This window comes from Helicoverpa zea, chromosome 8, assembly GCF_022581195.2.
Source record: "Helicoverpa zea isolate HzStark_Cry1AcR chromosome 8, ilHelZeax1.1, whole genome shotgun sequence".
In the NCBI taxonomy this organism is placed as follows: Eukaryota; Metazoa; Arthropoda; class Insecta; order Lepidoptera; family Noctuidae; genus Helicoverpa; species Helicoverpa zea.
This window is the reverse complement of record NC_061459.1, coordinates 6,628,587-6,641,577: the sequence shown is the minus strand read 5'-3', so window position 1 is coordinate 6,641,577 and position 12,991 is coordinate 6,628,587. Positions and strand designations below refer to the sequence as shown.

At 36.2% G+C, this 12,991-nt stretch overlaps 2 protein-coding genes across 2 annotated transcripts; both read left to right on the top strand.

Moving 5' to 3' along the window:
- The first annotated feature begins 3,205 nt into the window (after window positions 1–3,205).
- On the top strand, window positions 3,206–6,707 carry LOC124632713. The gene is made up of 10 exons (XM_047167661.1): window positions 3,206–3,315; window positions 3,626–3,719; window positions 3,895–3,960; window positions 4,032–4,163; window positions 4,475–4,619; window positions 4,861–5,013; window positions 5,093–5,315; window positions 5,691–5,870; window positions 6,238–6,339; window positions 6,543–6,707. The coding sequence occupies exons 1-10, from the start codon at window positions 3,224–3,226 to the stop codon at window positions 6,676–6,678; spliced, it is 1,323 nt and encodes a 440-aa protein (XP_047023617.1). The 5' UTR covers window positions 3,206–3,223; the 3' UTR covers window positions 6,679–6,707.
- A 1,011-nt stretch (window positions 6,708–7,718) lies between these two features.
- Window positions 7,719–11,176, top strand: LOC124632612 (protein phosphatase 1 regulatory subunit 36-like). Its single transcript, XM_047167507.1, has 10 exons — window positions 7,719–7,843; window positions 8,059–8,155; window positions 8,379–8,444; window positions 8,520–8,651; window positions 9,087–9,231; window positions 9,509–9,661; window positions 9,798–10,026; window positions 10,170–10,343; window positions 10,617–10,719; window positions 11,063–11,176. The coding sequence occupies exons 1-10, from the start codon at window positions 7,749–7,751 to the stop codon at window positions 11,174–11,176; spliced, it is 1,308 nt and encodes a 435-aa protein (XP_047023463.1). The 5' UTR covers window positions 7,719–7,748.
- The last annotated feature ends 1,815 nt before the right edge of the window (window positions 11,177–12,991 follow it).

Genomic DNA, 12,991 nt, shown 5'->3' with positions numbered 1-12,991 from the left:
TACCGTCCATAAAGTTTAAATATCGAGCAAAGTAGGTAAACATAGTTACAAAATATCAAGCTTTTCCATAACCTTAATATAACTGATTACTATTATTGTAACAGAAAAACAGCTCACTGATCCTAGACACGGAAGTTGTGAGAAACTAAATAAGTGCATAGTGCTAGTCTACTTATCGGTCCGTGCTCCCTTTCTTTACATTTTAGATTGGACAATAAAATCACTTAGAACTTCTACCCGCGTTTGAGTGAAAACTTCGGAAAAACAGAGTTAGTTCCAGACATGTAAAGTGTACTAAACATGTTCGAAGAAGTGGGTGAACAACCTTCCCTGCCATACATTTTTACATGAATAAATATAAATTTTGAACATGTATGTCAGTTGTGTTAATTCATTGAATTGGCTGTCACACGCGATCGCACATAAGGCTGCGATGCGCTGCTTTGATCGTGTGCGCTCTGCCATGTGATCAAATGAGTATCTACTTAGTTTAGCACACGGTTGGGGATTAGCGTGGTTACTAACAGGGAACCATTAAAACATTCAAAGTAAATTCTGTGCCTATGTATGGTTTACGCTCCACTTCCTTAGTGTGAAGTGTTAGCTCAATCTTGAATAGGCAGAGCACACACTGTTGCGTACAGACTTAGGTACAAAGTACTTACACGAAGATAGTTTTGTAGTGGAGTATGTTAGGCAACACAATAAAAACTGTTTGATATGAAACATTCACGTTGTACGAGTAATAGCTCAGCGATACACCACCTGCGGCCCATTAGGTTTTACTGCACGCCTCCTGAAGTTTTTAAGGCCGCAAACAAAGTAATTAATACCAGCATAAGTTACCGAAACACGAGAGTTAGTAGCTGATGTTTACTTTATTAAAGTTATACAAGTAACTTAGATAAAAAGAGGCGTTTAAATAAGTTGCCACTTGTTGATAGTTTGTTATTAATCCCACCCAAAACAAAAATGTGAAAGACTGCCAAGTTCGATAATATGGGACTGCTTCGCCTATAAAAGAAGTGAGATCTGAATAAGTACCAAGTTCCATACACATACCTCAGTTAAAAATAGTTACTTTTTAATTATGTTACTTGGCAAGTTTTTGATATGCGTAAATAAAATAGATTTTGAGTTACAGGGGGTCGAATTTGGCCCGAAATGGTTCGTGTAATATAACCCACGGCCGGTGTGTCGCTTTTTTTGCTCGAACTTGGCGGACACACTGCCGTGTGTCTAAATTTCCATAACAACTTATGATATACTTTTTCACTTTAGATTTATTAACCAGGTACATATGCCACCCGTGTGATCATGTCAGTTAGAAATATTCCATATGTCGCGCTTCAGAAATCAGTAAAGGAAGTTTTTGATTAAAGGAAGTTTTTTTTTTTATTTTTCTCGTTAGTTTCACGCATTATTCGGGACATATGGAAACCTTTGTATGTATGGACATGAAAAAGTATGAGTATGGATATTCAGGTGGAATGTTGGTCCACTAACATTTAGTGGAACACAAAGCGCACGTGTAACTGGCAAACCGAACATATTTCTAACTCGATGAACATTCTTTCCATTTTCATTTCGCTCGTTTCATCCCCACTGGAATGGAAACTAAACTGTAGTTTCATTCATTTATTATGACGTCAAAACGAACTATGATGTAGGTACATGATGTTTCAACTTGGTTAGTTATTTTTATTTACGTATTGTTCAAAAAGCACATCTGGTTCAAAATATTGAATAATGATATTGAAGTAAAAATTAACTTAGCAGCGAAATGTGAATAGGTACACTGTATTTAATGTTCACGTTCACTGCCGCCGCCGTTCCTGCTTCGATTTTCATAGAAACTTCAGCATTTTCCGCTGATGAACCAGATATTATTGCATCAGAATATCTAGGTTAAAAGCTAGGGAAATTTAATAAAGAGCGAGTCGATTGCATTCGATGAAATCAAAAGCTACCCGGTGTTGATACAGGGATGAAGTATTCCCATTCGTCGGGAAGCACGTTTCAAGCGGGTATAATCCTTCGCCGGGAGCGATGTTCAATCTACTCCACGGTCATAAACCGGTGTTCCAGGGACGTAAACTGTGCTACGTGAGCTCGCAAAGCGGATGGGAAAGACATTGGATGTTAGTGTTGTGTACATCTGCTTTAAAAGTTTCCGATTTGAGTTACGCGCTGTAAAGCGCTTTTTGAAATGCGGTGCAGTTAATTCGGCGCCGTTCGGTAGGGCGCTCTTTATATTTTGTATCTTTTTAATCAAAATGTTTTACTTTTGGTCTAAGTGAAATAAAACTTTATTATTCATCAATATTTTCTACTGACATAGCTATGTATCGGTAACTTTACTATTAGATCAAAATTTTAGTTATTTAGGAAAAAATGCAGCGATTCTGTTTTTTTTTTTCAGATTTTATAAGCTCATGTAAAAATAACACACTTTCTTCATTCTCAAATATTTGGAAAAGGTACACACAATAAATAATATTTAAAAAATAATTTAAATAATAATAAAAAAAAAACGTTTATCGTTCGAGAATTTGTACCATATTATAATACAATAATTGAAAAAATCCTGTCGATATTTCATTCACAGAACTCAATTACAACATGTTTATGCTCTTAGTTGTGAGCTTTTCGATACCAAGTACGGAGTACCCTCTCGTCGGAACAACAACTTTATTAGATGCACCCCGCTGCTCCGAGATATTTACACTTGGTGCTAAGTACAGTTTGAGCCTTATTGAGCACGATAAAACGTCAATCTGGCTGTTAAAATCTCAGGTTAGTATCGTGTAATAAGGCAAAGCACTTTCAAATAATGTTATGCTTTTTGATGTGAAATCCAAATATACATCTAAGTGAATTTCCATTACGTACCTTCTTTTAAACACCTAGGACACCCAAGACAGACACTGTAGACGAAAGACATGGCATGATCCTAAGGTATCGGCGCAAAATGAGCCTTTGGGAAGCAACAGGACAGGACAGGTTGGTTCAATTCTTGGTTTTACCAAAAAGTGGTATATAGTATACCACTTCGACACAAGACTGGCAGTTTTCTAGAACAAGCCTTTTTAGAACATCGTTCTAATTATTTTGAAAAGAACGTGACATATTTCTCGTCACCATTACGTCATTAAAACATCATATCCTTTGAAACCTACTGAAAAGCTGAGATTTTTCATATAATTTCGTATTTAACGCAAAAATGAGCGATGAGGACGATTTTGGTATTGGAGGCCTGTATGAAAATGGGCGCTGGTTGTGGGACGAAAGACAAAAAAGGATCGTGTTTTTGAGGTAAGGCTAAAATCTGCCTTTTATAGTAGTGTTTTATATTTCTTATTAGTTCACCATCCTTCGTAACTCAGTAGCTCATTACAAAGTAAAAAAAATGGAAGGATGATTCGCGTAGCATCTCTTGTTTTAATCTTACCATAAAGAATGCCTGGACGACTGATTTCTGATGATATTTAAAAATTGTATTAACATAAAAGTTTTCAATAGAATTTAGAGTCGTGTGTCGACGAAAAAATTACAATAAATTGTTTCATACATAGTAGATAGATCATCATCCTATAACATAATTCATGCGCAAGATTTTTTACAGTAACCTGCGCCCAAAGGTTGATGAATTTGATTTGTATTACACCCAGCCAAGTGGCGTTATGGAATTCAGAGAAGACGTTGATATAATTGAGCAGGTGACTATAATTTATATATCTAAATATTAGCCTCATAATTCACAGGGATTATCTACTTATACGCTTGTTTCCTTTCCATAAACACAGAACCAAAGTTAATGAATTTTCTCTATAAGTTTTATATTGTAACTTGAAAAAATATTTAAATTCGATATGTATTTATTATTATTTTCAGTTGCGTTACCGCCGCTACTTTCAACGGAAACTGGAACCGGGTCAAGCTGATGTAATTAGGTTACAGGTAAATAGTCCCATTGATAAGACTGTTTTCATCGATTCATTACTTTTATTAAACATTCCCAAATATTTCAGGATATCAAAGACTTGGTCATTTATACTGCACCAGTGAACTTTTTGAGCGCAAAACTTATTAACATGTTACACACGCCGACAGGGGAACGATTTCTTAGAGCGCTTATACTATACTGTGGCTATTCTATTCAGGTAATTTGGTTTGTTCCGTTTAATAAAAAATGGAATCAAACTTGCTATTTGTTGTTGTTGTTTTCAAATATTTATTTTGAGGTCCTGAATTCATCCACCTTATTATAAAACGTGGTTTTAAAAAGTACCCGCTTTAGTAATAGCTTTAGTTCACTGATTTTGTTCGGGACGGTAGTTTAAAGGTGGTACAAAAGCTGGTACTTTTTTTAAACCAACGTTTTATAATAAGTTGCCGGAAGACTTATTGTGTAACGTACTCAAGTTATGAAAAAAAAGAACTAAAAAAGAATGTATTTACTTCATTCCTTCAGATAGAAGATGCGATGAGAGAGCGCGATTTAGAGCTGGAAAAGAAAGTAAGAACTCCAGATAGTGACATATTGGAAGAGGAATATCGGGACAATTTAGGAGACCTAAGAATATTGGTGGCTAAGGAATATTGTACAATTCTTACTGGTAATGTCTTTAATCATTCCGAAGAGGAGAGGAATTGCTTAAAATATCAGGAAATCAGGCTAGATCCACCTCGCACTGCTTCGCTCTTCTCTCCGCCTGAATGGGGCCTTATTGACCTATATTTTTACAAATTATGAATAATATTACCTAAACCCAGAGACTCATATCTATACTAGGAGATTGATCTGTAAAGTACCATATTTTTTTAAGTATCCTTGAGTATCACTTATTCTCTTAATAGGTGCCGGAGACATGAAACCATTCCACCATATGGGTCCCTTGAAGAAACGAAGATCCCTAATCGAAAAAGACGCTCGATCATTTGAAACGTTCATACGAATGTGTGTACAAATCGTTTATTTGTCACTCGGGCGAAGATACTTTAATCAAATCGGTGACTAGCTTTTTAATATTTTTAATAACGTGTTAATTGGATAAAAAATATTCAAAAACACTTACGTATCAACTTACAGAGTTGGAAACTCATCGTTTATTAAAATCGGAGGCGTTCAATGCTGTAGGACACAAATCGCAGGGTCGGGATCCGAAAAAAGGCCATATTCAAGAAGTATTACTTGGCAAATGTCTGCGTCACGACCGACAGTTGAAACTTCATTCTCCGCTTATGAACGAAGTCTTCTGCACCAGGCAGATTGATTACAGACTAAAGGGACTTGGAGTTGTCAAGTATCCTAAGTAAGATATTTACTTAATCGAAATCAATGTTGTTCAAAGGTAGGCCAACAAATATGTACGTATTTGAGGTTCAAAATTTTTCGACTCTTGTGTTTCATAACCTTTATATATTTATCGGCACAAATCTTGAGCTCTGACCTACATCTGCGCAGAAGTGATTTATTAGCAAAGAACCGATCCCGAGTGACGGCTATGACGCGATGCACTGCGAGCCTATCACCCCTTTAGCCCGCCCCCGCGCCTCACTTCATACCACAAAAGGGACCCAATAAATTACTTCTGCGCAGGTGAAGGTCAGAGCTCAAGATTCGTGCCGATAACTATACTTCGAATATGTTTTTCTTATTTCTAAACTACTGCAATCTTGTTTTGAAGCCTGACCACTCGTCTACGGTATTTACGCCTCGCTGTGGCTGGCCCCGAAGAACAAATGGCAACTGAAAGTGTAATAATAGGCATCATTGGCATGCCGCGGGCGCGATTCGACACCATGCTCAGGATCCTCCCGACGCTTACTCCTGAACAAAAATCGAAATCAACTGTCCTGATGAGTAGGTAATGAATTACATGATTTCAGTTTAATAACCTCTGCATTTGCACTTCAGTTGTTATTGAATTCTTAAAATTTTATTTCTCAGAAACTATCTTTCTGTTATTATTCATTTGGTACACTATACAGATAGAGCTTTTACCCTTTATATTTTATAACATGCGTTCATTTATGTATTACTCTTGAGACACAAATTAGGTATATACCACCTATTATCCAAAACTTGGGAAAAGTTTTCAAAGTCTAAAGTTAATCTCAGATTGATAGTAGGTAACATAATGAATGCATTTGTTACATTCTTCTAAATATGCCTAATGCAATGTTTTATATGAGTAAAACATATTTTATATGAGTAAAACATATTTTAAATAGGTCGAAACAAGTATCATCGGTGACGAAAAGTTGTACGACGAAACAGTCTTTGCACATGAGGACTTATCCCGACATAATAATACCACCCAAAGAGTCTGTGGAGTAAGTATCCGTAATATTTATGTTCTTCTTCCACTTCTTAATTTTTTTTGTAGGTATTTACCCAATATGACAACAAGAAATCCGATTTTCATAAGCCTGTGTTCCCATATCGACTTAAATTATTTTCGAGTCCATCCAAAATTAAGTTGGGTAAATGCAAGTTTTACTTAATATTAACTATGTTTGTTTTTTTTTTTTTGCAGGATTGCCGCCCCTAAAGGTTTTTCAGAAGATCCGGACGATATTAACCCAGTGAATGAGGTCCAGCGACGGCTTTGGCAGAGCAGGTTCAAGATGATGATGAACCTCCTGACCCAAAGGCGAAAACCGCGTCGTTAGCTTTTTAAGCCCAGTTTTAAATGTGATAAGATAACCATGGTTTAGGTTAAATTAGGTTTAATAAATACTTAATATATATAATTTAATAACATAGTTTTATTTATTATAGGTTTTTTTTTTTTCTGAATGACCATTTAAATTAATTGAAGCTGAAAGGTCATTCCCTGACATTCGATTCTTAGAAGTAATTTCCGCTTTGTGTGGCAATTCTAGTCAAATAGCTTATGAACCAGAATATGTAGGTAGGTACATTCAAGACGAAGTCAAGGCGATAAAACGAGACAATACACGCATGCAAGCTCATTTTCAAACTTATACATATTATTATTAGTATTTTGTTTAACTTTTAAAAGTCGCTCCGAAGTAATTTCGTAACGTAAAATTAACTCGTGTTCTCGGAGACACTGGAATAAATATGACTTCCTGAAAACAAATAGGCAACAAAACTAATATTTTTTTAAACAAAGAATAGTAGGAATATCATCACTCAGAGCGGTGCACACGCAAAGATAGTAGAGTATTGTTCCCTATTTTGCCGTTTCAGCTCTGTCCTGTGGAAAAATATAAGAAGACTAGGGTGGGTTAATGTTCTCTTATCTTGACCCCCGCCGTGTGGAACTGCTACACTGCTAATGTGAATCATGCTGTGACTAAAGGCGCCAATTTCTTACCATTTCAACCATTAGATCCTTAAAAGTTTGTACAAACATCGGAATTAAGAACCTCCTCCTATTTGAGAAGATGGTTAAAAAGTCCGTTTGGCTAAGTTCGTTTACCAAACCTGTACCATGGAACCACCCCCGCTCCAAAATTATTGTCTGTGCCTGATTTCTTCCAATATGACACCTAAGAATTTTTGGAATCAAGTACGCTCATTGAGTACGCTCTATAGTCAATAGAAAAAGAAATATTTGTCATCTGTCTTTAGTTGGCTTTAGCTTTTTGTAAAGCTAATGTCATCAGTTTTTCGCACATTTTTCAGACACGTTAAAAACGCCTACCAAAAGCCCTACCCAAAGTAAATAAATTAGAATTCCACCCAATTTCATTTCGATTCATTAAAAGTAACAATGGCCGACGACGACGATGAAGGTGGTTTTGGTGGTTTGTATGAAGATGGACACTGGGTGTGGGATGAGCAAACACAAGGTTTATTGTTTGTGAGGTACCTAAATTATATATTTTGTGTTAGTCTACATTTTAGTGCCTAACCTAATGAAAACTAGGTGTGCAATTTGCGTGCAAAAATACATCGGTATATGCGGTACAGCAGGTACTGTACCGAACCTATATAATAGCAGTCAGCTCTATGCTCCGACTTTGTTATAATGCCTCTGACTCTCATTCATTTATTTTATCTTATTTTTACTCTTTTTCAAGTGATTTGCCTCCAGCTCGAGTGGAAACTGTTCAAATAACAACTAAAGCACCAACAGGTGCTATCGAATTCAGAGATGATATTGACCTTATTGAACAGGTGATTTTAATAATATAAGCCCATTATGTCTGCATCTATATGACACTTGAATTCCCTTTACGTACTCGTGACTCATCCCAGATAATATGGTAATAAGATTCATCTTAAGACCTACTGAGTACCAATGCGAGCCCGATAGAGAAATTAATATATATATAAATAAATATTTTAAGTATATACTTGTTCCTAAAACTCACCGTATGTAAATCTTTTATCTTCCTAGCTTCGCTATAAGCGACGTTATCAAAGAAAACCAACACCAGGACAAGAGGATCTGGTAACTTTGCAGGTAGGTACTTGACCCTTCATTCACATGGATTGGTCACCTATGCGAGTTCTTTACCCATTTTTTTTGTAATTTCAGGATATTAAAGACATAGCACTGTATACTGCACCAGTAAGCTTGTTGAGCCCCATGCTCATTGATTTGCTGCATTTACCAACCACAGAGAGATTTCTGAGAGCGCTTATATTCTGCTGTGCCTACTACCTACAGGTACCTATATTACATACCCCATCTTTGTCATACTGTTACTGTACTGTTACAGCCTTTTTATCGTCCCACTGCTGGGCACAGGCCACCTCTCACACGGAGAAGGATTGAGCGTTAATCACCACGCTTGCTCAATGCGGGTTGGTGGTTTCAGACTATATAGTCCAGGTTTCCTCAAGATGTTTTCCTTCACCTTTTGTCGGCCATTGGTGTCCAAGTTATAATTAGAAAGTACATACAAACTTAGAAAAGTTGCATTGGTACTTGCCTGACCTGGAATCGAACCTACACTCTCATACTCGAGAAGTTGGTTCTTTACCCACTAGGCCACCACCACTAATTTTTGATTTGTTTATCATAAAAACTCAAAAATTTCTTTTCCAGAATTTACACAATAGACTGTTTGCTTTACTTAATTGAAGTCTGCTCTACTTGCAGATATCGGACGAAATGACCACGCGGATATCGGAACTCGAAACTAAAGTAAGAACACATGATTGTGAAATTTTGGAAAACAAATATCGCGAAAACTTGTCAGATCTAAGACTGTTAGTGGCTAAAGAATACTGTATAATGCTTATTGGTAAGTAGATACCAGCCAAATGAGTGTGTACTTTCCTATATTTTACTAGGAACATTTTCACATTCGGTGTCGTTAGCCTCATGTAACCCTTCCCCTTTGCAAGCTTACCTTAGCTTACCAATTAAGATTTGATACAAATCAAAACAGCCCCAGTCCAACAATCCCATCGAGTAAACCAGCCCAGGATCTCATCATACTGAAAATTCTTCTGTAAAAATGCAGCAGCTCAGGGGTAAGGTATTTTCATGTAGGTTTTAAGTAAATGTTCTTTGTACAGGTGGAGGAGACATGCGAAGATTTCATCACATGGGACCCAATAAGAAAAGAACATCATTATCTGATAAAGATGCACGATTATTTGAAACATTCGTACGAATGGCTGTGCAGATTGTTTACTTGGCCCTAGGACGCAGGAATTTTCGACAAATAGGTATTACCTGAAGCCTATTTATAATCGGCTGTAGTGTCACGGGGATGAGGAGAGCTTACTCATTTAGTAGAAACCAGCTAAGTAGCCTACCTACCTATTTAATTAGGATATTAATTCTATTCTTGGAACTCTTCAGAATTGGAATGTCACCGTATATTAAAGTCGGAAATATTCAACACTGTGGAGCATACATTGAAGACTGGCTACTTGTCGCAAATGATGCCCGAAGAACACAAGGTCCTTTTGGGGACTTGTGTGCATCATGACAAGAAACTTAACACTCGTTCTCCGCTCATGAATGAGGTTTTCTGCCACAGGCCTATTGATTTTCGCCTAATGGGATTGGGTGTTGTTAAATATGACGAGTAAGGAAAATAACATTTTTTTTATCTTTTCCTTTTTTTTAATAAAAAAGATGACATTTTAGTCAGGTAAAATTCCAAGTTCTTAGTTAATTTAAATGAAATATTCTCTTATGGTTCTAAAACGATATTTGTCCTATTTTCAGTTTAAAAGAAGCATCTCGGCTCCATTACTTATACCTTATCGTAGCTGGACCGGAAGAAAAGTTAAAGAGGGCGAATATGTCAGTGGGCCTCATTGGCATGCCGCGATCCTTGTTCGACACCATGCTCCAGCCAGTCTGCCGGACCGACAGCAAATCTTCTAAACAGAATGTAGCGTTAGTACTCAAACGAATTGAACATAATTAGAATATTTTATTAGCTATACCTAGTAGAATATTAATATAGTATAGTGAATCTATCCTGCAATGCAACTTCAGTTTGTCTGAAGACCTCTTTGAACTCCGGAGTATTGATCGTAATGTAACATAGAGCCACTGAATTTTTGACACCGTCAACAGTTAAAGTAGGTACCATATCTTTGTGAGACTGATTGTAAGAACCATTTCTATAAATAAAATATATATCTATATTATATATCTACGAAACAGGTCTTCCTACGGTGTTGCAATGTCGAAGAGCGAGTCGAGAAAGTCAATCAGCCAGGGATTCTACCCTCAAATCTATCTGCCAGATAAAGATACCAAAGAGTTAGTATGTTCTAACCATTGTGAAGTTGACATTAGTTGAAGACATTAGGTACCTATCTAGTACAGTACCTACATAGACATCTTAGCCGCTTATTTTCAGCGCCTTTTGTCTGTCATTAACTAAAATTATAGAATTAAATACTTTTCCACCACGAATCTATCCGTCAGTTGCACAAAGCTCTATTTAAAGTTAAAGCTTCTTTAAATCTATTGCTGACTCTTTCGTTGTCAACAAGATAAAAAGTGTTAGCAATAGATTTAATTAAGCTTAATTTTAATGGAGCTTTGTGCAACTGACGGTATGTATACAGAATAAACCGGCTTTTGATTTTAAGATTTTGTTGCAGAACATGTTTACCATCCGACTTCCCTCAAACACCAGAGACCCAGTTGCCTGTGAGTCAAGTCCAGCTACGTCGCTGGCACAACAGGTTCATAAAACTAACGAAGCCGTCTGCTAGCCGTTAGGTAATCTTATAAGATAAATGTATTTCAACAAATTGGTAACTAAGGTAAGTGCTTACAATTTAGACAAATTATTTTTAATTAATTTATAATTACTTATACTTACTTTAATGTTTAGTTAATAATTTATCTTTATCTTTTTAATAGTTAATAGTTTTATCTAGATAATATCTTTAAATTATTATTATTTTTAGTGTTATTTAATATAATGTGGTACCTACTGATAGATAAGTACCCTGTCCTACATTATACATGTTTCCGTAATAAATGTGTTCGAAATCTTGGATTTTGCTTAATTCAGTTTTTAGTTATACCTACAGGTGATTTTTGACTTCAGCAATGCTAATGAACAGTTACTTACACCTAAGAAACAGCAGACATTATCGTCTAATTTTATCTTTCTCACATAATCATGGGTCACTCGCTTAATTTGCAAACACATGTGGGTAAAGGTTTACCAGACCACAGAATATTCGGGGGAATTAAATAACTGTTTCCGATAAATGTTTGTTCATTTCAATAGCAACCAAATATTGGCATATCCGGTATCTATTTAAAGCGGTTATTGTTTTCATTGCAATAACTAACAGCAAGTTAAGTAACAAATTGCTGAATCACAATCTGAATGAACAACTCCTTCCGCTCCATTTCCCTTTTATTTTCAAACTTCCAATCCAATGAATCGAGCGATTGAACCTATTACGAATAACTTTACCTATCTGTTCATGTGTGAACGGGAAAAATATTCGTTTCCTGGACGATTATTAAACCATGAATTATTCAGATATTAGTATTCATCCAGGAGCTAGACTTATATATTGAAAGTCTTTCGTTTTGTATTGGTTTCTTAGATTTAGATATAAAGGGATCTTTATCCAGACGATGGAGAATTTTAACATCATCGACCAATTTATCATTCGATCGTCCTGTGTTACAGTAGATAACTGTCTGATTTACACGGCTACACCATACAACGAACATTATCTAGTTTCCTTGATTGATCTATCATTTGATCCTGATTTTCCACCAATTTAACATGACTGACGAAATGAGCAATAATGAACATGTACTAGTTGGGACTGTAGTTCCAGCAAACAAGGTTTTGTACGTAATGTGAATGCTACGTGTCACCTTAAACAAATTCAGAAGACGTTAGCTTCAATAACAACTCATAAGTGTTGGTTAACACCTCAAAATTTGCGTGTAATAAGGTGCACGACGGCTGTCTTTAGGCTCCTATGAATATTCATGCCACGATCGACGTACGCCTTCACTTTATTCCGTGTAAACACGCGTACGTGTCCTTTCGAGTTTGTCTTGTATTAGACAAATACAAGACATCTACAGCGTTCTTACAAATATATGCAGTGCCATAATTAAGATTGCTGGTTGGAACAAGTCGAAGCTGTAATTCTGAAGAAACAGTTTAATGAAGATGAAAAAAGTTGAGGTAGCGCAATTTTTTTACAGAATGCTAGAGATATTGACTGATTAAACCATCGATATATCGATGGTTCTCGCCTTGCTAGGGTCCTTGTCTCGCATAGGGCTATCTAAAGAATAGTGCCCGGTTAGATTACCTATCCCTTTCCTCCAATACGCTCGCAATATGCATATACACCCCAACTTCTTCCCAGCAAAACACATAGGACTTTGACGTCCAAAAAGTGCTGATTTATCAGTCTTGTGGTAATAGTGAAGTAAATAAGGGAGTCCATATAGATACGAAAGTTCTGTTTCCTTTGCTTTTTACACACTATCTACATCTCTTTTATTCTCTTCTATTTGTGTGTGTACAAAAAAAAATTAAA